Source organism: Phalacrocorax carbo, chromosome 23 (genome assembly GCF_963921805.1).
Source record: "Phalacrocorax carbo chromosome 23, bPhaCar2.1, whole genome shotgun sequence".
Classification (NCBI taxonomy): domain Eukaryota; kingdom Metazoa; phylum Chordata; class Aves; order Suliformes; family Phalacrocoracidae; genus Phalacrocorax; species Phalacrocorax carbo.
This window is the reverse complement of record NC_087535.1, coordinates 1,795,098-1,822,658: the sequence shown is the minus strand read 5'-3', so window position 1 is coordinate 1,822,658 and position 27,561 is coordinate 1,795,098. Positions and strand designations below refer to the sequence as shown.

General features: G+C 43.0%; 1 protein-coding gene and 1 long non-coding RNA gene across 8 annotated transcripts in view; one reads left to right on the top strand and one right to left on the bottom strand.

Moving 5' to 3' along the window:
• Positions 1 to 264: 264 nt before the first annotated feature.
• Positions 265 to 2,395, bottom strand: LOC135316916 (uncharacterized). Of its 3 annotated transcripts, none has more exons than XR_010376117.1 (2): positions 2,314 to 2,395; positions 265 to 416 (listed from the first exon to the last, which is right to left on the bottom strand). It is a non-coding gene; the product is annotated as an uncharacterized LOC135316916 (long non-coding RNA). The 3 variants fall into 3 exon arrangements; XR_010376116.1 differs by lacking the exon at positions 2,314 to 2,395 and adding an exon at positions 2,219 to 2,278; XR_010376118.1 differs by lacking the exon at positions 2,314 to 2,395 and adding an exon at positions 2,029 to 2,212.
• The window catches only part of CEPT1 (choline/ethanolamine phosphotransferase 1), a 33,657-nt gene continuing 7,327 nt past the window's right edge, over positions 1,232 to 27,561 (top strand). The window contains exons 1-5 of one of the 5 annotated variants that reach the window (XM_064472099.1): positions 1,232 to 1,592; positions 4,022 to 4,423; positions 8,191 to 8,338; positions 9,339 to 9,480; positions 24,562 to 24,646. In XM_064472099.1, the coding sequence (XP_064328169.1) occupies positions 4,028 to 4,423; positions 8,191 to 8,338; positions 9,339 to 9,480; positions 24,562 to 24,646 (771 nt within the window). In that variant the 5' untranslated portion in view covers positions 1,232 to 1,592; positions 4,022 to 4,027. Of the gene's footprint in view, positions 1,593 to 2,266; positions 2,373 to 2,770; positions 2,856 to 2,902; positions 2,993 to 4,021; positions 4,424 to 8,190; positions 8,339 to 9,338; positions 9,481 to 16,723; positions 16,809 to 24,561; positions 24,647 to 27,561 lie in introns of those variants that run through there. The other 4 variants (XM_064472096.1, XM_064472097.1, XM_064472098.1 and 1 more) reach the window with 4 other exon arrangements.

Here is a 27,561-nt window from a genome sequence, read left to right as displayed (position 1 = left end):
GAGCTGGTTTGGGCTCTGTCAGAAAACTGCAGCTCTGGTCCTCTTACTTTCACAGACCCCTGACAAACTCTCCTTATGGTTAAAACTGTTTTGTATCATTTTTCCCCGCTAAATTATCTTTCTTAGCTCTGTCAGGATCTTCCCTGAATTCTTATAATCTTCCTTCCTGTTTACACTTTTTCAAGTCCTTTTTCACTGTTATGTGGGCAGTCTGTACATACGAGAGGCTTTGTTCCGAGCAAAGCGCTGTGTAACACTGTGTACCTGAGGCGGTCCGAGCTTTGCACTGCTGCAGACGCGCTGCCGGCTCACAGGGCTCTGACCGTGGAGTGTCTGGGCAAGCACAGGCGCATAACGAGGCACCCCAAGTCACTGGAAGGCAGCATGGAATTGCCTCATTTGCCAGCTGGAAGGTCCTGAAATAAATTAACACCTCATCCTATCCTATTGTTTTCAATGCTGAGAAAGAACACAGACTCAACCTCCTTGTTTTTTCACAAGGTCCTTTGCCAGCTGATGACATAATGCCAATGCCGAGCCTCTCTTTTCAATATAACTATGATTTTCTTAAACATTTATCCTGATCTGTAGGCACTTTTGTGTCCTAAGGGGGTTTTTAAGTCCCAAATTGAGTATCACAGATCTTTCCTGCGATAGGCTTTATCAAAACATTGTCAAGCACAAGTCAAGGAAGTGTTTCAAAAGCAAATGAGATTTTAACCATCTCTGAGGTTTGTCTTTAAATGCAGGAAGTGTGCAGCAGCAGTCTGCAGGTACTTTAGCATGCGAAACAGAAACTGCAAATGAAAATCAAAGGTGGCCACGACCATTAATGGCAGAAAGTTAACGTTATCTAGAATGCTAATGCTGAAAAGATGGTTGAAAGTACGTGAGTTTTTCCAAATTCTAAATTAACGCTGATACCGACTGTCAACCTGCCTCTTCCCTGCTCCCTCAGCAATAGAGGCAGAGATAAAGCCGTACTAAGGGATGCTCCTCCTCCCTGCCAGCAAAACACTCCAACAGATACTGTGTTGAAGGAAGAAAGACAAAGCAATTCGCTGCGTGCATTCCTAAGTAAACAGGAAGGTTGGATGGGGATGAGTCAGAAAGGGACTGAACACGTTCATTTGCGCAACTTATTGTCAAACTGATAACAACGGTTAAAGGTTGTGAATCCTGAAAGGACTAGCAGTAAGAAAGTAGAAAATGTGTCACTTTTGTTGTTCCCACTGCAAGGTAAAGGATGGATGACTCATTTTGAGTATTTTCTCGGTACAGACACCAAAAAAGTTGCTATTAAATCTTTTGGATACGGGGGTCAGCTTCCAGAGAGTTGAGGCAGGACCTTTATGCCCTCGCTGAGCTGCTGTTACCCAGCTGGGGAAGGAGCAGAATGGCACAGCACCAAACCAAACAGGGCCAGGCACCAGATACCATGACATAAGGACGTACCAACGCCTGTTTTAGAAACGTGGCACACCATGACACCAGCCTGTCGCTACAGCTGACTGAGGAGCTCAGTGTCCGGGATGAACGCACGCTACCTGTCAGTCTAACCTGTCTAACCAGAGAAAAGCAGCTAAAAATACGTGAGTACTCGAAGCAGAGCATGGGACACAGTTTCCCACTTTACGGCCGGGGAGTCGAAGCTACTGCAGGGTCGCAGTCATGGAGAGGGTCCGGAGGCGCCCGGTGTGTTGGGGGCAGCTCAGGGCGGTCAGAGGCAGGGAGAAGGGACCAGGATAGAGGGAAGGTTTAGGGGGGCAGGAAGAAAGGGCAGATGGAGGGGAAATGGGGAGCCCTGAGGGTAAGGGGCCTAGGTGCGGGGAGGTGAGAGGGCTGAGGGGCTCGATGGGGTCCCTGGGGTGGGGAGGTCACTGGGAGCCATGGGGGTCCACGGGGGATGGCGGTCGGGGGTCACTGCAGCCGCAGGGAGAGTGATGGGGAGTCACTAGGGTTGACGGGTGATACGGGGAGGGGGTGACCGGGCTGGCGGGGCAGCTGTTAAGGAATGGAGGGGGGCACCTGAGGGAAGTGGGGGTCTCCAGGGGCGCTGGGGGCTCCCAGGGCGGGCGGCGGGTGGTTCGGGGCGGCAGGGACTGTCAGCGAGGAGTCCTGGGGACACCGGAGGGTCCCTGAGGGGGCGAAGGGAGACCCGGGGAGGCGAGTGGACGCCGCGCGCGGTGACTCCCCCCTCCCCGCACCCTCCCTTTACCTCAGCCGCTCCCGCGCCGTCCCCGCGGCGGCCTCGCGCCGCCCCTCCCCGTCCCGCCCCGCCCCGCCCCCGGCGCGCGCCCCTACCCCGCCCACCTCCTTTCCGGCCGTCGCAAAAGGGGCGTAAAAGCGTAGTCCGGTGCGGTGAGACTGAGGTAAATGGGTGGGCGATGCGGGAGCGGGGATGGGTCTTTCGGCTCTCCGCGGGCGGGTGTGGGGGTCCTGGGGGAGAGGGGCGCTGTGGCGGCGGCGGTGGTTCCCTGAGATGGGGCCTGGGCCTACGCTGGGGGCTGGGTGCCCCCGCTCGGCCTGGGTGCGGGTGGGCCCCGGGGGCTGCGTCCGCTGGGGGTGAGGCGGCTGGTCGGGCCCAGAGGTGCCCTTGTCCCCCCTGCCCTCCCGGGGTGTTTGCCGGCCAGTGGCCAGGCCCGGGTGAAAGTCCTGCGGAAGCCGGGCAGTGCGGGGTTGTTTGCTTTGGAGGACGAGGCCGTCTTTGGTTGTTGTCTCTCTTCGGGGGGAGCGGCCCTTCAGGAAGAGAGGAAAGTGTAGGTTTTCTGCACTGGAACTAATTTTCTGGTCATCCAGGACACCACCCACAGGGGCCTCCTAGGTGACTAAGTCTGATTTCCTGATAAACGCGTGTAAGTCTGCCTGCTTCCAAACTTATCAAGTTCCTGCATTAGCAGGGCCCTGTTTGCTTGCTTTCTCCTCTCCTCCCGCTGACAGGGCTTTCTGAGGCTGGCTGTTTGCTATTGGAAATTGCCTTGATTAAGCAGTGGTGAGTTGAAATGAGAGCACTTGTTCCTGTGCCAGTATCGACCTTTGATTTACATAGCTTGTTTTTCCTGGACTGTGCGTTGATGATGGCTGTCATCTTTCTCTCTCTAACTTTATTCTGCTAGACTTCACAGCTAGGTTTTTTTCTTTTATCTGGATAGCTCTGGAGGATAAATAGCAAACTTCTCTTTTTTGTTTCCTTTCTCTGCTGCTTTTCCTTTAGTTTGTATGGAGAGTTACATGTTTCTGGTCACCTGCCTTCAAGGGAGATGGAACATTGTGAGGGTCCTTGTTTGCACTTGAAATGCTGTTGCTGACCCTGTGTTTTCTTTTCACAGCTGCCTCATGCTGGTGTCTGTAGGCTGTCTTTGACTAGCTAAATCTCTCTAGCTCCTGCATATTTCTTGCATATCTTTAAAAGTTGACTAGATGATGAGCTTTCACCTGAACTGGGTTAAATTTGGAGAAGAAAAAAGCCACAGCAAAACTGAGTTAAGGGCCAGCGATCTGAAAAAATCTGATCTGAAAAAAATGCGTATAACCGCATGTGGCTTCACCAAAGAAACAAAGCTTCTTCAAACCAGTTAAACTAAGCCCACTACAAATACAGGGAAATCTTTAGTGCCACCAATTGATAAGCTAAAGTGGTGTACATCTGTTACATACGCCTGTGAGGGGGATGCGAGGGGACTGATGGTGCCTTGGTCTGTAACATAAGTCTGTGGCATGGTGCAAGTTTCTACTGCTGCTGAAACTTAGGCTGGTGGCTGCAGGATATTTGCTTCAGTAAGCAGCAAGGAAAGTCAACAAGTGCAACTTTTCATTTTATGACCACATTGAGAGTGCTTGTTTCCTGTCTTCTCCTCAGCAATTCTCCAAATACCATTTTTTCTAAGGGAAAACTCAAAATCTTCTTGGTTTGCTGATGGCAAATTAAAAGCTCCATAGAGTGGCACCTAGAAACTTTTGATATCTTAAATAATCTCATTTGTGCTCTTCACCTTCAGTATGTCTCAACCCTTTGTTGCAGGATCTTATGATTCTCCGTAACAGCTGCTACCTGCCAAATAAAAATTCTGAAGCTGCCCAATCCATGAGTGGGCATCGAAACATAAAGAGGCGATGTGGGGAGTCGCACCTGGAATCCCCTGCGGGCTGCGGTCACGGTCCTGCCGCTGGATGCGTGTTAAGCAAGCTAGTTCAGTTGCCTACACCCCCCTTGTCAAAGCACCAGCTGAAACGGTTAGAAGAACACAAATATCAGAGTGCCGGACGATCCCTGCTTGAACCCCTAATGCAAGGATACTGGGAATGGTTGGTTGGAAGAGTTCCAGCCTGGATTGCCCCGAATCTGATCACCATCGTTGGACTGTTAATAAATATATTTACAACTCTGCTATTAGTATATTACTGCCCAACAGCTACAGAACAGGTAAGTTGTGGATCTCTGGCAATCTGGTTGTAGTTACTGTCGTCCAGTGGCAGCTGGCACTGTTCTCTGGTGGGTTTATGTCTGTGTGGAGAACTGTTTCATGTTGAGCAGCCCACAGTTCTCATATGTTTAAGCTAATCTCTATAAATGGTTGTAATGTGTGTGCCTCTGAGGGTTTGCACACAAAAAGAGCACGTGTGGATTCTGGGGTTAGCACGCTGCTTGCTGAATGGTTCCTCTGGTCAGCATGCACTGTATGAAATGGGGTTTAAAACGAAAATAGCTGTTCTGGTAGCAGCTGTGAAGGACCTGCTGCATGAAAGCTGCATCCCTGCAAGGCCTGAGTGCATGTGCAGACAGTTAATAGATGGATTTGCAGCTGTCTTGCATGGTACGTGGGGTTTTTGCCTGTTTTCTTTCTCTGCTTGTGACTGAACTAGTCACCTTCAGCTTTCTGATCTAGAGTTACAACACACGAAGAAGCATAAGGTAACTCTATTGGCAGCGAGCTGAGTCTGCCTGCGAGTCCGGCTAGAGTTGCAACACAGCGAGGAACCTGAGCTCAGACAACAGACTGAGCTCCAAAGCGGTGCAGCTTGGGAGATCAAGGCTGGCTGGTGTGACTAAACCCAGCTTACTGAGCTACAGGAACACCTTTCTTCACCCCACGCTGGCCCTGGCAGTTTGTGTTACTGGGCAGCTCGGGTCAGGACCTTTGGTACAGTGCGTGATGAGCTGTGGGAACACAAAGCCCTCATCTTGAGCAGCGTGCTGCCTAAGTAGTCTGTGCTGTGTGAAGGCTGGATAAAAGTCAGTAGTTTTGTTCTTTGTTCTGAATGTGCTAAAAGCTCCTGACCTGTTCTCAGGAGAACTGTCTTAACTACCTTAATTCCTGGTTTCAGGGGTGCAAGAGTCTTTACATGGCATTTCAAGTTACTAGTTTCCAAGACGTTTCTCTGTCGCTGGAGTTGCCTCATAAGGCAGTTGAAGACTTAGCTTTTGTGCACTGGAAAAGTTTTGTCACTTGAATGTTGACTCTTAAATGCTGCTCATATCTATAAGCACTGAAAAAGGGAATCATTTGGTACAGAAAATGAATAGCTGGAGACTTTCTCCTGAGTTCTAGCTTTTAAAATGTCTGAACTCCTTCATAAGCAAGTCTCCCAGCCTCAATTGGGAGAATGCTTTGTAGTCAAGCGGCATCACTTTGTTTCCATCCAGACTCTAAAAAGCCCCTGTAGCACAATGAACGTTGTGCATCCCTCTTCTACATACGACTTAGTAAAGGGATGTTTGCCTCTTTTAGAGATCTGTTGAAACAGTTTTCACAGCAACTCATGGAATTTGGCAGGTGTAAGGTAAAAAATGAATGTTAAGTTTGAGTAGTGAATACTTAGAGCAGCTCCTTCCTTTTTTGGGCTACGACGTTGCCACGTCACTTGGTTTTAATTTGCCGCTTGCTCCCAGAGCAGTACTGCGTGGGGGCTGAGGCTCTGAAATCCAGTTGGATAGAGAGACTTCAACCTGTCTGTATTTCAGGAACTCGGCAGCTAGTATAGGCCACTGCACCAAAGCGTAATTTAAAACTTAGAACAGTTGTATTTTGGTTGGTCATTAAACTGAAGTACACACTAAGCTACATTCTGAAAGTCGAAGTGTTAGCTGTGGTCTGCTGTATTCAAATGCTCTTCTGTGTTTAACAGTTTGAGAGTTACTTTGTGCAAAGTGAATGAGATCTGTCTTCTCGCTTCAGCTCAAAAAATAACTTTCTGCTGAGGCAGCTTTCGGGCTCATCTGATTTGCCATATGGCACCTCAGCCCCGTGTGCTGGCACGACAAGGGGGATGCCATCTCGGTGGTGGAGCTGTAAGCTTGTACTTTTAAAGTGTCAGGTAGCTGTCTGGGGAAGAAAATGGGGCTTTGCAGTTCCAGGAACAGATTTTTTTTTTTTTTCTTGAAAGCAGTATTGCTTTCAGATGTAAATTGCCTCTTCCTCATAGCTCAGTCTTAGTTCTTTTTTTTTTTTTTTTTTTAAAAGCGACTTCTCTCTTCCTGTTGATGAAAGGTGTAGCCAAGGGGGTGTAGCTATTCCTTACAGCCTCCAAATGAAAATGAGGTACGAATAGTTCTACTGCTCACGTAGCTGGGGAGATCCCAGCTAGCAATGGAACAATATGTGAGGGGTTTTTTGTTGTTTTGTTTTGTTATTTTTAAAAAAGATTTGTTTTAAAACCAAAAATCCCTGGATAAGAGAGGGCTCTGTGAAATCTTATGCAGATATAAAGAATATCTAGGTGGAAACATCTATACTGGGTAATGAAAGTAACGTTTAAGAAAAGAAGAGCCAGCAGTCTGGTTTGGTTGGTTTTTGGTTTTGTTTGGTTTTGGGTTATTTTTTAAGTTTATGAAGGAAAAATCTCATGATGCACAATTAATAAGTTATCGTTTGGTATAAAATCAATCCACAAGAAATAGAAATATCATCACAGTATGGAACTCTGTAGCATCACAACCTTGTCTAAATGTGATCCTCTGCTTTTGGGTGACACGTTTCCCCCTTACCTCTCCTCGTGTGATGGTTTGTATAGCCACGCTGCTAAAAGCAGAGCATGGTGCCAGCTTTTGAGGCAGAATGAACCGCTTTAGTAAAATGCAGTAGCAGGAACAATGCAAGCTGTAGAAAGAATATATTTAAGTTGATGTGCTACAAATGAGTCACGGTTGGGTAGATCAGAAGAAGCTGGGCCCCAGAGCTTTATGAGAGGCAAGTCAGCTCGATTAAGCTACTTAGCTGTGTTTGGACTTCATTGGCGTGGTCTGTAAAATAGAGCTGCTCGTAAATGCTCGCTTTTATAAAGCGTGTCAAATGTGAAGATTGCAAAATATCCAATAATGTCTGTTTTATGGGTGTGTAAACTGAGACAGACTAATGGCAACCCTCTGGCTTTCGTGGTAATAAATGGTTTATGCTTCAAGTACTGAAAAAATCTTGAATTATAGTCTTTGGTCTAGCAGGGTTTTGGTATCACTTGTATTTCTGTAGAAATAAATTGCTGTACAGGATGTGAATGTTAAGGGTTATTTGCATAGCATGGGCAACGGACATAGCTACTGTTACCTAGTCATAGAAAAAACAGTTGTTGTTGGAGGTGCTGTACTGCGGAGCACTGAAGCTATGCAAATCTCAGAAAATGTAATAGCTGAACTTGAACTCTAAAAGTTTGAGCCCTTTGCAGTGACACAGTTCCCAAATGCCACTGCAGCCTGGTAATGCCACTGCCCTGTACTTGGCAGTGTTTTAGCACCTGACACCTCACTGAGGTCTTGTGAAGATGAGCTCAGTGTTTGTGACGCAGTTGCACATTTTGGGGACTAAGAAAGTTTTCTGTTTTCTAAATCACTCGGACAACTTGCACGTACCCCTCCAGGAAAGAGAAGCAAGACAAGAGCTTAATTATGCACCGCTTTGCAGATGTAGTACTATAATTTTTTTCAGCTGTGCAGTGCAGCTCGCTGCCTTAGAAAGTGTGCTGGACCTCTTAATCGAAGCTTCTAATTCTTGTCACTGTTTTACTTACCTTTCACATGTCATAACCCTCTCTGCCTATCCCTGCAAGGACAAGCTACTGGAAAGTCCATGAATGTGACGAGGAAGTGTGTGCAAATGGAAAAGTACTATATGAGAGTTTAAGATAGTTCAACTTCAGCCTTTTTTTTTTTAAAGCTTAAAAAAAATATCTTTTACTCTCACTGACTTTCTTCCTTAGGCACCTCCCTGGGCATACATTGCTTGTGCATGTGGCCTTTTCATCTACCAGTCTCTGGATGCTATAGATGGCAAACAAGCAAGAAGGACAAATAGCAGTACTCCGTTAGGAGAACTTTTTGATCATGGCTGTGATTCACTTTCTACAGGTATTGTCATTTTTAATTGAAGTATGAGGATTAAATGACTCTATTTCAGGGATCAAATCTGGAATACAAAAAAATGCTTCTTTACTGAAGAAGAGGACAACTGATACTGCTGAATGCATAGCTGTTCAGTCACCCTTCTTTCCATAGACAGTACTAGTACTCTTGACCAGCTGATTGCCTTCTCTTGTATCACACTGAAAAAAAGAAATGAAGCATATGTCTAATTCAGCCTGAGCCAGCAGTCTTCTGTGTATGCTTTATCAGAGTCTTGGGTGTAAAAAATTCTGTAAGAAGTTGTCAAAATGCCCTTCTATATTATTTTAGATCGAATTTATATAGAGCGATTGCAAGACAGGTATGAAGCCTAAACAATGGGACAGTAGAAGGCTGAGTTTAAGATTAGAATCAGCAAAGTCAGTTCCTTTCTAGGTAGGTAGAGTTCACTGAGCCAGCCTGAAGTTTAACCCCACTGCAAAAGAATGATCTGATGCTTTTGGCTGTTTACATTCTAAAGCTCTTATGCTTTAAATTTTTACAACTACTTTATCAAAGTTGTGTATTTAAAGGGGGGGAAGCATGAATCTTGAATGACAGACCTTGGGTTTTCTTAATGGTGTATTAAAAATTCAGGAAATGGGGGGGAAAAATATGTCCAGCAAATCCTGGGTACATGAGAACCCCAAAACTCTGGGTGCAGGCTGCAATTGCATAAATCGCTCAAGTCCCTTGATGTCTAGTCCCATTAAGTTCAATAAAAATGTAGGAGACTAAGAAACCCTCAATATTGAGGACTTCTGATAACTGATATGAATTTAAATATACATTTTTACTGTCTACTTTTTTAAAACGGAAGTGTTAATGTCTTATGTGAAATAAAACACATCGGGCTACCTTTACGCTGTCTCCCCTCTGTGTCCCTTTGTTAAATTTGTTTCTAGTAAGGATCTTTACACACATACACACTTTATCTTTTTACTATGTGACTGATTTTCTTCTGCAGTCTTTGTGGTTTTGGGAACTTGTATTGCTGTGCAGCTGGGAACGAACCCTGACTGGATGTTCTTTTGTTGTTTTGCTGGAACGTTCATGTTTTACTGCGCACATTGGCAGACATACGTCTCTGGAACGTTGCGCTTTGGCATGTAAGTACCTTGGCTGAAAATAAACCTGAAAGCTAGGCTGCTTTCCTGTCTAGTTGCACTTTATGTGACTGTATTCAGGTACTTAGAATGGTAGTAAATTGTTTCTATTACTCTATAGACACCTTAAACTTGTGGCAGCTATTACTTATTGGATCTGCAATTAATACTGGATGTTACTTGGCTTGTTTCAGGAGTGTTAAAATATCCTTTTGTCATATTGGTTAATTAGGAGTTTCTGATGTGATTTTAAACCGAAATAAATAAGGGAAAGTACCTGGTGTTTCATCCCCAAGAATGGAGTGCTGCTGTCAGATGATGGCAGTCTGGCTTTAGTATTCAATTAACGACCTATCTCTTCATCATGCTTGACGTGAGATGATGCACAGTTAACCTTTACTGTTAAGCATAACTCTAAAACCATAGCGTATTCATTGAAGTTGTGCTTACAATTTCAAGTTCTGATTCCCTCTTAGTGTAGACTGTGGTCCTGTCAATAACAGGACCAAAACTGCAATGCCGAGAAAGCCAACAGCTAAAGTCCTGTTTGCTGGGTGAGGGTAGGTGGGGAAACAGCACAAGGACTCGGTGAGCTGTGGGATTCACTAGCCTTAATGTAGAAATGTACGTTTGTTCTACGTTTGCATTCATGGATTTAACAAAGACATTTCAAGTAAATACACTGCAGAAGGATTTTGCACCTGGAAGCCTCTGAAATTTGCCCTTAGTTTGTGTGGGATTTTGAAACAGTGCTACAACTTGCACTGTTTATTTACAGTCTGTTGTTATTGATCTGTGGATAGCCAGATACTGCTAAAACAGTATAATTATGGACCTCTTGTTTAGAATGGCCCTTATTGGCAGAATACTAATGCAGATTCCCTTGAGAAACTTCTGTGTTTCTGTTTGGGAATGTAAGATACTGGAGCAGTTTTCAATGTCTGGAGGAAGGAAGAAGGAAAATCTGGACCCCTATTCTAATCCTGATTACACCAAAGCAGATAGAATAGTTTCAGTCAATTCTCTGATACTTAAATCTTTTCAAGTAAGACATTTGGCTCAAATCTTGTAATGTTTTAGGCTTCTACCTTCTATGCTGTACCAAAGGTCTCAATACTGAATGCTTTTAGGTCCCCTTGAACTTCACAGGGCCCCAATAATTAAAGTTTTCCTGTTAGCGATCAAAGAACACAAAACACCTCAGCCTTGGCATGTGCTTAACTTTACAGATGTAAGTATCAAACCCACCCAATTTGCTTTTGTGCTCCAGACAAATTTGTACATTACTCATGGTATTCACTGTAACTTTGCTTTTTGCTTTTGTGAGGAGTCTGTGTTTTGGAGACAACATTTTGTAGCAGATACCACTGTTCTGTGTGGCCTTATAAGAATTTGATGATCCATCACTGTGTAGCTAATTTAGAGAAGGCAGCAAGCACACAAATGTGTGTGCATCATTATTTTAGATAACAGGCAGCACTGATAGTAAACACATTTGTTTCTTCATTTGCCCTGTGTCCTAAGGTTAATAGGCTGCCATAAGCTGACGTTCGTTTTTATGGCAAAAACTCTGAGATTATATTTCAAGTTAATTGATTCTCACTCTTTGCTACTAGTTTTTTCTGAAGCTTTCATCTTGCTAGTCATAACTGAAAAAAAGTGTGTATTTTATCTACCCTTTCAGAGTCACTGGAGCACACAGGCTTAGGCATTCTTACTCCTGAATAAGTGGAATCAGAGACAGCTGTTGAAAGGAGCTGAAAAGGTCTTAGTGCACAGCAGCTCTTTCCTGTCTGTGTATCCGACTAGTAACTCTATGTCAAAAATATACTGAGGGGGCTGTGAAAAATAGTGCCATTCTAGGAAACGTGACAGCATTTCTAACTTGCCTTCCATTCCAAAGCGCAGGAAAGAGTACGCAGTTGGTTATCACTTATTGTATTTCTGTGATGAGATTATGTGCAAGAAATTGTATTTCATTAGAAATCAACTTGATAAGTAAATTGAAAATGTCTCAGAGAAGAGCAGCAGGCCACTAAAGGGTGAGATTAATGTTTTACTCCTTCCACACACTAAAACTTGGTCAGTTAAATGTATAATCAACTTTGCTTGATGAAAAAGTCCATTGTCTTAAAAAAGAAAAAATATTAGTGTGTCAAATTAAGTGCATGCTTGTGCATCAGAACAGAGTGTCTGATGTCTGATTCATATACGCTGTCACTGTACCAGCCTTGACAATTCCCTGAAGCTGTGCAGAGTGCCCTTTGTGTCAGCCTCTATCTGCAGAGCAGGAGTGTTTGCCCGGAGGGGGGCAGAAACAGGATCGTTTCTGCTAAATTCCTGTGGAGTATTGCAGGTGGAGTAGGAAAACTATTAGTTTAATTGTGCCCAATTACTGAATACAACTGTGCTGGTTCTTTTTCTTCCCACTGACAACTGCGGGGAGCTGCCCTGCACGCGTCCAGGACTGTAGCACCATCAGCTGAAATGGTAAGGTCTTGTGATCTGTCTCCATCTGAAATGATCATATAATTTTATTAGATCTTGGCAGCTGATGCAGACTTTCCAAAAAGCAACTTGAGTTGGTTAAATAGCTCAAAAAAATAGCTAGAGGTCAGTATTGCTTAAAAATTCCCGGTGAGAAGCAGGAAGTGTCTCAAAGCAAGTTGGGTTGGCTGCGGTAAAAGTCACTACAAGTAACATCAACAGTGTAAAGGCAGTGGGGAACAGCACAGAGAGAGAACAAACACCCAGCCTGGGAATGGGCTTGTGAAAGACCAGGAATATACTGCACATCTGAAGAAACAAGGTGATTCTGCATTGCAGGAGAACATTCAATATTAAAGCAGTCCAAATACTTTGTTCTCCTGTTTATCTGGATTGTGGACTTGCTGTGCTGCAATACAGAGTGAGCTTTGTTTCACACTTAGTCTCGTGGGGGGACAGCTGTGCTGTAACTGGGGCATCTCTGGTTTTGAAAAAGTGCATTTTCTTCTGCATATCACAAAAATTGAACTGGCAAGCCCCAATGGACCTCCACATGTCCATGTGGCGCAGAAACGGGAATCATCAGAGAATACAGTGCACAAACCCTGAAGGCAGTTTACCTGCCATTAGCTGGAGCCCAGCTGCGATTACTAACTCCGGTTCTTCCAGATCCAAATTTATTCCACTTGGATTCCATATGGCCCCTGCTCACTGTTCTGGCTTCAAGAGCGTATTAGATGTCTGTGATTATGGAGGTTCAGTGCTGTATCTAACCTGACAAGGTCAGTGTGCAGGCAGTCTGGCTCTGCAGGAGCTGTCTCAAACCCAGGATAGTTAGAAGTGAAGCTAGAGCTAGTAGGCTGTGTCAGATCTGAGCTGGGTTCTGCATTGCAACTTGAGTGCTGTCTTAAGAGACGTGAGACACGGCACCGCACAGGTAGAACCTTGTATGCTCGGCCGCGCTGGATGGGGGCGAAGTGCAAGTCATGTCTTAGAAACCCAGCAGGCCCTTGTCAAGGCTCTGCCCAGAGACGGGGGTGTTGCTGCACCATGGTCTCCAGCATTTCTCCTACGAGTTGTTGCATTATCTGGGTTATCCCAGATTATCTGCATTATCCAAACTTTCTTAACTGAAATATGGAAAGTTTGTGATAGTAGAAATTACAAGGGGCTGTGTATGTATGTGTATAGATAGGTACACACACAATGAGGTGGAAACTGGTTTCCAAGGATGCTTCATAAAGTCATATCAGAAAACACTGAGATGAGGGATCAGCTCTTACCAGCTTTCATATAACTGGAAAGTTAAAAATTACTTCACTGTTTGAATAACAGTCCCTAGAGAGAGCAAAAGCATTCAGGCTGTCTAACACAACAGCCATTACTGAGGAATGTTGGAGAATTTGGGGAACATTCTTGTGCAGTGACACTGTAGCAGTTGTACATAAGCGAGAGCCCACTTGACAATGGGCTGGTTAGGAAGGAAAGGAGGTGAATTTGGTTAACCTTCTGAGCCTTCTTGCCAGTACCACCGAGTTATAAAGGAGAGATCAGTAAAGGAGGCCTTATCTCAGAAAGCAGCTAAAATGAAGGCTTCTTCCATAGCAGAAAAGGAGTTACTGTGTTGTCTTGGATAGACAGTTTGCCCCAAATATCAAAATACAGGGATGGAAGCCTTCCAAGTCAAAAGTTTAGCACATTGAGTTCTTGCTCTTGGGAACAGCTTCTGGATCTCAGGATTATGGTAGTAGATAAGGCAGTAATCTCCACGATTATAGGGCTTAAAACTTTCCATCTTACGAATTTTTTCCAATACTTCGTCAAGAACTTTAACACCTTGGTTATTTGCAAAGGAAAGTTTGAAGCTCAGCAGAGTTTCTCTTGATGTCGGGGGAATTAGCCTCTCTATGCTTGCAAGAAGTATATGTTGAAGTATCGTTGTGGCAGGTGTTAAGCTTGCTGCTCGCACCTCCTGCCTTCTGCGTACTTCAGCCGCTCGTTGCTGCCTGTCAGCATTTCTCTAGTGCTTGGTGTGTGTCACACAAACATGCGTAAGTGCCTTGCTGCAGCATTGATAGATACAGCTGAAATTGCTGAGGGCTGATGTGAATCATGAGGGGGGTTTTCCACATCATGATCCTCCTCCTCCTCCTCTTCCTTTCCCTCTCACAAGTCCCTTAACAGTGTTTTAAACCAGGAACCGAGCAGTCATGTACAGAGATGCTGCTGCTGCTGCCAATTTTTCTGCCTTTATCATTGAAAGATGTTCTTGCTGCTCTGTGAAGTAGTGAGCTTCAGCATAATAGCCATGTTCCCCTTGTTATCTGACCTGTGCAACTTTTAATCTATGTTCATGAGCAGCAAAAGGAAAAATTTACATAGGATCTTAAGGGTATTTCAGCAAGGAAAGGAGAAAAGCTTATGGCTCGTTTTTAATTTTTTTTTTACCTCTAAGATGAATCTCCTGTAGCTGGGGATAGCTTTAATTTCCTTACACTTTTCTTTCTTCTGTATGGTTTTCTTTATTCATGCTATTTATATTTCATGATGTCCAAGTAAAATTCTGGGTTGGAACGAGTTAAGATTAAACTCCATAATAACCTTTAAAACCAAGCATTTGGACTTCTAGCATGTGACTTTTAGCCCTTCTCATGTGTTGCATTGATGAGCATTCTTTTCTTGCTGCAGTGGTTCCCTTAAGAAAACAATCCTTTGCCTCATGCTCAGATTTGCAGTTCATTGCCCAGCCTGAGTAATCCCACTTGCACGCTTCGTAGATACGGATAAGACAGATGGAAGAATCATCATTTCTCAGACCAGAGTGCTGCTGTGCAGAGTATTAAACAGTAGACGTACTCCCTGGGGTTTCCTAGCCTCATAACTTCTGTTTTCTGATGAGGCAAGAGTGTTTTTCTTGTTTGCCGTGTTTCACTGCAGGGGACTGTGGCAAGGAATTCTGTGTGTTGGGGAGGAGGATGGGATGTAAATGCTGTCCTTTAGTTTCTCTCAATACTAAAACGAAGCTGTATTAGGTCAGCTGAATTGGTAGCGATTGACTCGATTTCAGAGCAATCTCCAGTGTAAGTATCTGCTTCCTGTTGTCCTTGGTTGGTTCGCTTTCTCAGGAAATCTCTCAACTTCGAATTAAATCCTTTTGGTTCACCATTCTGGACAAGGAAAGAATTGACTGCAGCTGTCTCTAAACCCTGAAACTTGATTCAGGCGTGGCCCTTGTAAAGTCTGATGGCTTGTTTAATCGAACAGGACCTTTTAAGAACTGCACATGGAATATGCTCAATAAATTAGCACTGGCAGGAGTATATTCTGGATGCATGACTAATCAATTGCGTGTTAATTGGCTGGAGACTCTCACCAGCTTGTCAAGGGAACCCAGCAGAGCAGACAGCATACAAAATAAGACTTGTCACTGCCAACATCTAAGTAGAGTTAAGCACATGCCGAGGTCGATGGCCCCCTCTTAAGCTTTCCCGGATGATGTTTAAACAACGAATCCGTGTCTGAATTACAAATATCACTTAGAGTAACAGAGGGAAAAAAGGAAACTAAACTGCAGCTGCCCAGAAGTACCAAAGCTGTGGTGTTTGTGTATGTGACTTTCTCTTCCCGTATTCCCTAAAATACCAAATGTTACCTTTTCTAACTATAGACGGTATTATGTGCTGTGACAATTACACTGAAAATGCTTTTATCAGGCTGAAATTCAGTGTACGCTCTCAGTAGGCATGGGACTGCCATCATACTGCACTTCTTAAGCTCTGTCAGTGCGATCACAATGAACTCTGTTTCTCTGATGTACCTTTTTAATCGATTGGCGTGTTACCGGGTGAGAGCCTGCCTGCTTCTCTTACGGGCATACTTTGATAAGCGCTGCAATAAACAGGATCTCTGTTATGGCTGAATCTGTTATTGCTGAATTTATTTTTTTCCAACTGCGTGGTTTGAGGTAATCTCGATTTGGTCACATTTTGAAATATTTTAGTTATAAAATGTTAAAGTTACAAAAGTGAGTTAAGAAAAATCTGTATTGTACCATAAGGTAGTTGTGGCCCTGTTGGCTACAGCTTATTTTTTCATCCCTTTCTGTCGGGGGTGAAAAATAAATGTGTACTGAACGGAGTCTGATTCCCACTGAACAGGGCCCCGGAGCTCATTTGACTTCTTTTAGCATTATTTGACACAAAGCCAAGGAGTCGCGTGAGCAGGGAGGTGCAACGCCTTGTTTTCCCTTAGAGGTGGCAAAGTGAAGACAGAGTCTGCGCTTCTGCTCTACAAAAAATACGCAGTAGCGTCTTTAGATGAATTACTCATATAGTCGGTGTCATTTGGAGATAGGGCATGGGGTAGGGAGATGAGAGGTCCTGGGTTGTGTTTGATTATAAGTTTTATTTGCCGTGACTTGGAATAAGGAATTTAATTTTGTTTCCTCATGCACACGCTGGCGATTGTGTTTGCCCGTGTATTGGAGCGGTACTGTAAAACTGTAAATTGTAGAAGTTCTGCATGGAGTTTTGAATGTGTAAAATACTACGTGGGTTACAATATTTTTGTTAATTCATTAATACTCACTTTTTTGTGGTCCTTAATTCCCTTCCTCTGACTTACCCTTTAAATGATCTCAGTGGTGCACAGTAGTTGTCTGGATTCTCTTTACTCTGTGACTGAAGATCTGTTCTAATGGTTCCACTTAACTGAAGTGCTCAGAAAAACGTTTTGAAATGTTTCTTTCCCTCGTGCGTAGATTTGATGTTACGGAGTCTATGCTCTGTACGATAGCTGTCCAGCTCCTCACAGGCACTCTGGGGCCCTGGTTCTGGAACTACACGGTAAAGCGAGCGTTAACGCTACCTGGCAAGCAATGGCATGGACTAAGCAGAGACAGCCCCTTTGTCATGCACGTAGTAACTGGTATACGAAAAGCATCTTTCTAAGGGCATTTCACAAGTGCTTTAATACCTGGGGAAAGAATGTTTGCAAAGGATGAATGAGCAGCAAAAATCTGATCTTTTTTTTTAAAGAATCGTGTTTTACTTGAAAACAAAGCAAAAACCTGCCTGTTAAACGGAAAAGTTTGCTTTAAACATTTCTTTTTATTTTGTCACTGTTTTGGCTTCACCTAAAAAATAACCAGGGTTGTGGAAGCAACTCTGTAAGTGCGGGTGTAGTGATTTTGTTGGAACGCTTTTTGAAGTTGTAGAATTTAAATACCTTTCCACCAAAAAAAAAAAAGAGAGAATTGCTTGGCTAGTTCAGGGAGCTGTACGCTGTGCAATAGCTTAAAAAGTCACCAGTTACTGGTTAAAAGTGCCTGTTTTGAACTATGCCACTTCATCTGTGTTGCCCAGTCGCTTAACTGTGCTTGCAGCTTCATTGCTAAGTAACTTCGCTTCCTGGTTGTCTTTATTTTCAAAGTGCTTTTCCTATGTCTGCACTAAATATATCCCTCTCTGCTCTGGTTTACTACTCCTTAGAAAGGACTTTCTCTTCCTTATTTCAGTTTTTTTTAAAACAGTATATAAAAGTTTGGTTCCCCCTCCCAAGAAAGTGGTGGTATTTTAAAAGTGAGTAGATTGGATGCCTTGAAATTTCTAATAGTTGCTGGATTATGAGCCAGGAGTTTCCCTTGAAATATTTGAGGATGTAAGAATAGCTTTTTTGATAGCCTTCATAGAGCTGCAACAGACTTTAAATAAAATTGAGGGGCTTTTTTTTCCTTGTTTACATACCCTTTGTTAAACTTACATTGATGGAAATTATGCTGTTCTGGTTTGTTCTGGTTTTTTTGTGTAACGGTTCAGCACAACCTCTGATTTCATGAGGCTCTTGGAAAGAGTCCTTAATTACCAGCTCCACTTCAGACCCAACAATATCAGCAATCTGGTAAATCACGGTGTATGTTGTATCCAGCGGCTCCATCTGACAAGCCAAGTGCCATTAGGCGTGCTCTGAAGATAATCAGATCGCATAATTTTTAAAATACTTTTGACAGTCTATGAAAGGCTGGAAATACTTAATGTCAGGAAATGGTATTGTAGGGAGCAATAATTTGAAGGAAGGGCTTAATCGAGATTTTAGCCTGTTGTGATAACAGTGTTATGACTCTGCCTGAGAAGTCACTTAGGGAAAAAATAAAAATCCCTTAGTACCGAAACATGCAGAGGCTTCTGAGGTCACCCACTGGGATGACAGTTATGTGAGAGGAAGCAACTCTAGTTCTGTAACGAAAGTGAATTGTTGGAAATGGATGAGGGGAAATTGCCATCTAATGGGGGAGAGAGGGAGGAGCTCTGATCCTCGGCACACGTGACCTGGAGCTGATGGAGGTGTCAGCCTGTAGCCCCCACCTGTGGTCTCCACCCTCGGAAAGGAGGCCTTTGCTGTCCAAGAGCAATTTGTTTTACAAATAAATGCGGTGGTTGGTAGAACTGGTGTGTGTAGTGGAGGAGCCAGGCAGAGGGTTTTGCCACTTTTGCTGCAGTACCAGAATGCCAGGGGTTTGCTTGTGACTGGTTCCCTCATGCGTGCTAACTTTAACCAGTTTTTAGGCATACTGAATTGCAGAACAGACTTTTCTTCTTAAATTCTTGCAGATGGAGTTCCAGATGTCTTCTAGCATCTTTATTTTTAACCTTAACTTAAAAGTAAAGATGCTGCTGCTTCGAAGTCACTTGGAACACACGTATTTTACACAGTTTGAGGTCAGGTGGCTTAGATTTTTATTTCAGTTTTGCACCATCTCCAAGATGGTTAAGCTACAGGAAATATTTATTCAAGCGATTCTTTCATCTGATAGCTGTTTCATGTGACAAATGTTTGTAGTGAGAAAGTATAATAATATACTTGAATATTTAATAGTCTTGAAAAATACTACCTGGTCTGGCAAAATAGGAAGTGAACAGTTTGCAATTCTTGCAATACTGATAAACCTTGTACTTACGTGCGTTGGGTAGCAAGGCTTTTTTATTCAGCAAGGAGGGGGAAGCAATTTCTTAAATTGTTAATGGGTTTTGCTTATGCCTTTAGCCTATGGTGAAATCACTTAAAAGAAAATGAAGGCTTTAAACAATGGAAGACAAAAAGATTCTGCGAATCAAGTTAAAAAGTGTAAATGTACAGAATTCTGAAGAGCTTCAGTCCTGCATCCTTCTTCCTGCAGCTCTGCGACGTCACCCTTCAGGACTTGCACTGGCTGAACGTGACTCTTGCTTGTGAACACCTCACGTTTTGGTGTCTTCCTTAGACCAGAAGTGGGCAGTTCTATAAGGAGCAGTAGTACTGTTCCTGCTAATCTTCTATTATGTCAGAAAGCATAAATTTGAAAACTAGCAAGTAATCTGTATTCAAGTTTGGCACGGCCAGGAAGGGCGGATTGAGTAAGCCATGTTGCAGCGTGTGCAGTAAAGCCCATCGCGGTCTCGCTGCAAGAACGGGAGAATGCCTCCTGAGGCTGCGTAGGTGTTCTGCTGCCTTGTGCATTTAGGCAGCGAGGGGTGAAACGTGCATTTAAAACCTCACAACTTCTATGCTTCCCTACTTCATCTGAATTAAAATACTTCGATACTCACGTTTACAGTCTTTAGGTCACAGAGGTAGCTGGTGCTGTGTTGACATTGTTTGACCTAGTCCCTGCTTGTCTTCATTTCTGCAGAGCTGCTGCGTGTTACTCTTTGCTAACATCAGTTTCCTGCAGAATCAGTATTTTTCAGGGTCACTTTCAGTGTTTTTCCCAGCCTTGCAATTAGATGTTCCATCTAGGCATTTTTAGATTGTTAAACTATTGAGTCTAGGCTCTTTGTTGCTTTGTCTCCAATGTCTGATCTTTGTTCCTTGGTTCTTTGCCTGGATGTTCCTGGTGATCTTAAAGACTTGATTCAGGGTCTTCTGTTTATTTTCTAGAAGATAAAAAAGGCCTTAGTTCATTTGAAGAAGCGATCTTTGGAACTAGGCTGCTTTGTGTCTGAGGAACTGCTACAATAATGATACGTCCATCTGTTGTAGCGTGAGCATGTCTCGGGGGAAAGAGTTTCTTTCATTTTCTTAACTTTGTACGTATTAGGGATCCACCGCATATTGTGCACTATGTCTCTGCATCATCCTAGCAACATAAACTGTTTGGGCAATGATGTTTCCTGACAAATTGAGTCATGTCATCAGGCAAAAAAAACTGTCAGGTTAGGGGAAGTGTGGCTCAAGTGATTGCTGAAAATATCCTGGTTAGGAGGCTTTAAGAAACCCCCTTACTTGAGCTGCAGAATCCATGCTGCCAGCTCTTTCCATTTGTTTTTTCTTAGGATGTCCACTGTAGCATTTAGATGAGTAAATAAATATAAACACAAGGAGAAAATAGAATAAGACTTTGAACTGGCTGATTCCCCTCTTCCTTTGAAATGGTTTTGTTTCCCTGCAGGTCTGCTTATGGTACCAGGCGACTGGCTGTGTGCGGGCGTTAAATGGGGGGGTCTCCGGCACCAAAGGCTTTTCCCTGCTTTTGATTTCCCAATGCTGTGGGTTTTTTACCTCGTGCTGCCTATTTTTTGCATTGAAGCTATAAATACTTTTCTACTCCTAGTTGATAAATGATCCACTACTCCAGTTTGCATTTTCTACAGCCCTTACCATAGGAGCAGGCGCGCTAAAGCGCAATGGAACTTTGTGTGGAAAAAAATATTCTACTGTTTATATAATATTTGAGCAGGAATGTTATCACCCTGCTTTGCAAATAATTTCCTTAGCCACTAAAGCAAGCTGTGTATGTATATACATTTTTTTTTTTTTCCTCAAAAGGCCAGCGTGGGTAATACAGAAAGGCTTTAGTCTGTCTGCATCCAAACTGAGCAAGCAGCTTTCCCAGCAGCCCTGCTTTTGTCTTGTCACTTTATTAGGTACCTCTCCAGTTCTACTAAAGTTGACAAATAATATGGTGACTGAGGCAATTTATGGATCTCCTTATTAGTAGCACATTTTATCTTGAAGGAATTAATAAATAGAAGTTAATCATTAAAGCATAGGAGTGAATGTCCTCTAGATTGCCCGATGGGTCAATATTTTCCAGATAGTGCCGTGCATTACCTTTGCTCAGTCTTGACAAAACCATTGTTGCTTTGTTTTCTAATTGCATCTTTCACTTTTTTACGGTGTTACCTTTTAGAAATTTTATGGATGCTGGTAGCAGTCCACTTGTGTCGCATTTGGAAGACGTAACTTGTTCCCCTTTGTTCCTCCATTTACTCCCTGTCTAAGTCTGTAGCCACACAGTTGCTTTGACTCAGTTTTGTTCAGCTGCCAAAAGAGGCAGCGCAGACCTTCCACTGCCCTCTCCTTTGTGCTTGCATCATCCATGAGGCCGCACAAGATGGATAAGGAAAGCTTACATGCAAGAAATTGGGATGGGAACCTTTCTTTCCTTCTCCTTTTTCTGTTTGGGTCACTTGAGCTAAGCTAGTTTCCGAATCCAGTTGATCGCATGAGCCTGCAGAGGTGGCACAAGGGAGAAAGTGGGACTGAGTAGTTGGGTTTTGGTGGAGAAAGTGGTTGGGCTACAGAGAAGCTGGATGACCGCTCCTTTTAGCGGCAGCATGGGTTTAGTCCAGTTTGATGCTGTAGCTGCGCAGTAATTTTAAATTCAAGTTAAATAAACAGAGCAGCAGTGTGCCTCTTCTCCCTTTCACCCAGCTTTTGTTTCCAAATGTTGTTCCCTTTTTGTGGTCTAGCTTCGAGGAGCTGCCTCTCTGGGTTCCTGTATTCTTAGATTTCCAAGTAGCGACCATTGACATTCTGCAAAAAAAATTCACCATCAGGCATGTACTCTGCAGTGACGGAGCATGTCTCCTAACAAGTGATCTGACAGTGATTTTGGTGAGTATAGGTGACAAGAGAATCCCCTGAAGGCAAGATGTTCCCAGTCCTTTTTCATCCTTGGTATTAAGAACTTATGCTTTACTTCAGGTGACAGTTTAGGTGTTAGCTTCTCCTCAGTTGGCCTTAAGGCTTAAGGAGCCTTTTAGTGTTGAAAAGCTCCTCTTTATGTAGAATTAAAGTTAAGACTCATATTTGTTCTGCAATATGAGATTCTTATAAGTCAGGGAGGAGTTTTTAACCAAATATCCCTGCAGTTCATTGCTGAAACCTTTCCAGCTGCCTGATGCTGGTTTTACTAGAGTTGTGGAGGGCAGAACTACAGGCAGTGGGGAAAAGGTGGTAGCACAGCTGTGTAAAAACAATAATGCTGTCTCCCTAATCTGAATGCAGGCACTGCTTCCGTGGATTTGGTTGGGATCCCAGTTTTGTGTAAGAGTTTGTCTTTCAGACTACCTTGTCTTTTATGATCTGAAATCTTTTTTGAAGTAATGACCTTGCTTTATTTTGCATTAAGATTACTGCTGCCAGAACAAGCCTGTTTTACTGTCCAAAGAAAGCTATAAACTTGAGTTACCGACATCAATTATTAGTCACTGTTTCTGTGAGCTTTCTCAAGCTTTATAGTCTTTTAGGCCATTGACAGAGGTAGTGAAGTAGGCTAAAATGCATTCCTGTTTAACCTGTGTGGGTTCGTGGAGCTGCTTCAGCCCTTCCTCAGGCGGGCACACGGAAAACCCACTTCTGTGCTGACTCCAGAAGCTAGGAGGAAACAATTTGAATTTAATCAGCTGGTTTGTGTATCTCTCCTTGCCTGGCTGAGCATTTTTAATATTTTTTTGTAAGGTAGCTCTATTTGTTTGTATGAGGACTGAAAATAAGGATTTTTAGAACATTCTTTCCTCTTTGTGAAAATTATTTCTTTTCCCCAAGCCAGTTCTGATTGACTTACGGGATTGTTATTGAACAACTCAGAATATGGGAGGTCCCCTCAGGTTGTTTCCTGTGTACGTTGTGTCACCATGCTTGGTGTAGTGAAAATAAAACTTACAAAGCAAAGGCACATCTAAAGGAAACTGTCTTTTCTTGGGATCGTCTCTAGCTTTCCTGCAGTGGCTTTGGCTAAACTTTCCCATTATGTGCTAAGAGCCTGGCTAGTTCAGGGATATTGCTGCTCTCCCACCTTCTCTATCCTTTATGCCCCGCTCCGTGGCTGCGCTGTGGGCAGGGAGCAGTGAGTTTGCAACAGCGATAGTCAGGGGTTGGGCGCTTCGTATCCTGTTTACCTGCTGCGATGGAGCCGCCACGTGCTGGTTCTGCTGTGTGTTCCATAGGTGCGCGTCCTGCTCTTGGGGACTTCTTCAGAAAGTCTCTTGGCTGATGGAAAGCTGAAGTTGCACAGTGGGAGAGGGATGCAGCGGTTTTACAGCCTGCTGAAAGCAGGAGGCAGCATTTAGAGAATCCATAGCAAGATAAGAGATTGCATTGAATGCCATGTTCTGGTGCCCTCCTGCTTTCTTACGCTTTGGGGGATGTTATACGTGGAAACTAGATGCAGCCTCGTAATTACCCCTTGTGCATATTGACCGGTTGCTGAAACAAAATCATACTTTGGCCAGGCTGGAGATGCTCGGATGAGAGGATCCGCTCCAAAGCTGGAACAAAGGCTGTAGAGAAAACTTGCTTGGTCACTGATCTGATATTCAACTTAAATGAGCTAGAAGACCCTATAATTAAGGCAGACGGGCAAAGACCTCCCCATAACCATTATTCCCTGATGCCTGTGCAGTTGATAGCAACACTATTTTTGTAACAGCAAGGCATGTATTTGCAAGAAGTGATTCTGAGTATTTCAGGTAGAATTGCATTAATGGAGATAATATGTGATAAATATTTCAAACTGTCTCCAAGGATTATTTTTGGTACAGTACTCCAGTATGAGATAGTATTAATTGGCTTCAACTTAGACACCAGCAAGTCCAGCCTCTTTAGATTTCACTCGTATTTTTGCTTCTGTTTCTGGAATTGATTTGTATGGCCTTGTTTTTCCCTCTTGCTAGCTCCAAGACTTCTGTCTGTTCTTTAAAACAAAGTCTTAAACTCAGTCTTTTTTGTAAGTCTTTCCTTCTTGCCCTTCTACAAAATGTGCTAGCTATGCTGAACCAGAAGTGGTTTCGCTTGCTGCCTGCTAGAGACTGAATTGTGTAATCTTTAGCAATGCAGCTGACCGTACTGCTTACATGTGCACAAACTCACCAGAAATTTGTGTTTCTTCTAAAAAGTTTGATTCTATAAAGAGAGAATATTTATATTAAAAAATAAAGTAGGGAATGTAACAGGGATTAAAAATACCTTTCCTGAATCTTACAATCTGAAATAAATTCTTTTTCTTTTTTGGTGGGCAAGGTTAAAACCGAGTATTTGTTTCTGCAACAGGCAGTGGTCAGTTAAAAGAAGATTTCCAACTGTTCCTCTTGACAAAATGGATTTTTATCGCACTGTGAAATAAAACAAAAAGTATAGCACAGCATGGCTCTTAATTTTAACAGTAAAACTAAAATATTTTTTGCTTTCGAAATGGTTTATAAATTTTCCCTCTTGTTTTCCTCAGTATTTTGGAGTTTTTATACTGTGCATGACAGAGGAGAGCTGCTGAGCTTGCAGATAACTGACTTGAATTGCTTTAAGTAATTTTGCTTTTTTTGGCTTTTTGTACCTAATCAGAATTGATGTGACTGAAGTGCAAATCTTCATAATAATCATGCATTTACTGGCAGTGATTGGAGGACCACCTTTTTGGCAATCTCTGGTAAATTTGTTCATGTTCTTATGTTGTTCTTTTTAATGATCTAGTAGACGCCTGGAAGAACTACCTGAAAATAGCAGCGCAGTTTAATTCGAGGGGAAGGTCTCACGTTTCGTCATAAATGGAACTGTATGTTCTTGAGTGTGGGTCACCTGGCGATAACTGTGGATTCTGGTTTTACCAGAGTCATTAAACCAAGCTATTATCTGAGACTTTGTGGTCACGGGTAGAAAGTTATCAAATGTTGCACAAACTTAAATATACCTTCAGTGAAGCCCAGCTTGCTTTGAGAGAGCTGGCCAAAACTTGAATGAATTCCATGGAACAAGCTAGATCAGCCCCGGAGGAGTTCTAAATTGGATTGAGGATACTGGGGAAACTTTTGGAGAGCAGTTGGTAACCATCAGTAGGTAATTTGGCCTGAATGTGGCTGAAAATTTTTCTTCCCCCATACAGATAGGAGTTATCATATGTATGGGGGTGTGTTCTTGGTTGTTTTTGTTTTGGTGGGGTTTTTTTTTGTAGTTTGTTTGGATTTTTAGCAGTGAGCATCCTAATTAAGCAAGCTGACTTGCTTGTATAGATCCTGCACATGGTATATAGGCTCGCCAGGCTGTGTCAGCAGGCAGTTTCTGGGCTGTCGTTAAGTTGGCTTTGCGTTTGCGTTACTGAGGCCACGTTGGGCTGTCAAAATAGCGTTGCCCAGAGAAGAGCATTTATGTGCATACATAAATATAGCACATTTCTGGAAGTAACATCTAAAGCGTTGATTTCCTGGAAGTTTTCCTTCCTGAGTATTGATTGTGTTTGTGTACTTGAGAAACGCAATTCTTAAGGTGGACAAAGAAATCTTGATTTGCAATAAAACCCAGAGGTGGCCAAAAAATTACTGAAACATGTCACCACAAATTGAGGGATTTCTAATCTGCTTCATATAACTAGAGAAATGAATCCTCTAACATTGTAGAGAATATCTAGAAAAAAAGCTAACCTTGGCTACCCCAATTTTGCTACATGTGCTTTCAGACTTAAAAAACCCACCCCCCCATTAATTATGTAAACTGCAAAGTAAATACCATGAAAAGAGGATGAGTGTGGGTAGGACTAATTCTAAAAAAATGAGCCTGCAAGTCATCTTATTGGTGCCAAACTTTTCCAGAGAGATTAGTGTGGCCAACATCCCCATGCAGCTATTATTCTGCATCACAAATGGGGATTTCCCAATTCATGTTCTCAGTTTCCTTTTACTCTTTTTAAAAAATGGGATAAAAATGCTGCCACAGCAACCTCTGGCACGATTCAGTGCAAGGTGATGTTTATGTGAGCTTGGAAATTGTTCTCGTGTTATTAAATAACTTAAATAACCCTTTTAAACAGCCTATTAAATAACCCTTTTCAGCAAAATCTTGAAATTATTACAAGTTCTGGGTTGCAGCAGCATTTGGCTACGTCAGCTCCCAAAAGATTAAACTAATTTTGAAGGCTGGTGTTGAATTAATGGAGGCATTTCTCCAGAAAACAACCTTGGATCAGGTTTCCCCTGACAATTAGGAATTTTCCTTTTTCGTTCAACTTGTGAGTTTTTGTGTTTATTTAGAGATAAAAGTTATTTACTACTTGCAGAGCTAAATATATCACACAGCCCCTCTCCAGTCCTTTAATATTTTATGTGACAGCAAAATTGGTGGTTTGGTGGTTTTGGTTTGTTTCTGTCTGGGGGGGAGGGGGGAATAATGGAATGAAATGTGGTTGTATACTCAAACATTCCACTTTCTTATGCTAACATACAAAAAGCAAAACAATCCGAACAGGCTAAATGCAGAATTGTGTATTCTGTCAATGGTTGCTTTCATTAGCTTGCTTGCTTTCCATGAAATGGTGTGTACCTGTACTGGCTTCCTTCTTTCTGTCAGCGTGGATTCTCTTCAAAACACGTTAAAATGCTGTTCTGCAAGGCTCCCGGCGCTCGGTAATTTCCGGTGGCTGGTGAACGCAGCTCTAGCCGAGATCCTCATTTGGAAAATGTGAGTGAAGTGAGCAAGCTTAGGTGCAACTTGTTTGATGCATTCGTTATGTAGAGGGTTTTTTTCTGTTTGAAGTTAAAGTGCTGCAGTTGCTTGAGCTGTATTCCACAACGTAATCTTTAAAAGCACAAACACTTCCTGAACATAAAGCAAGCTTGGTTTTGGCCCTCTGAGTTGTTACTTCTCTTGCAGATGTGACTGGTGCGTACATACGTACAGCTCTGAACTACAGCTGGGATCCAGCCTTATGAGGGGGACTCCCAGCACACTGAGTTGCCCAGCTGGTTGTGGTATTTGTGACTAGGAGCTAGCCAAGAAGAGCTCCTGGAGGGAGTGCCTCTGTCTACTTCCAGATGCATAGTCTCTTATACACCCTTAACTGCTGCTTCCCTGAGCCCTTAGCTGTGCTCTTTTCCCCACTGCTTCCTGATGAGAGATATTTTTCTTCTAAAATCCCAATTCACGCTGCACGAAATTCTGATGGCATCTAGTCTGGAGGCCTGACATAAATTTTCTGGCACTTTGCTTTAATCCAGGCTCCGGCAAACACTCGTTAATCCGTTCTTTCCCTGCTGCCACTTATTTTTATTAACATGTGTGGGTTTTTTTCTCAGACAGAATCCTGGATGCTCCCTTTACCAGGATGTATTTGTATTCAGAAGCTTTCTGTGCAGTGTAGCTCTTCTCTTGTAATCTTCTTCAAAGAGTTTAACAGGGAACATAATTTACCTGCAAAATATTTGGCTTGTGATACTTCTCTGCATTATTGACGTGGTCTTGTGAAGTTCTGCATGCATCTGACTTCTGGTGAAACCAATGCAGTTACCAGCAAGGTCAGAATAATTGCATGGACTGTAGTGATATATGGAATACCAGACGATGAAGTTTTGTGGT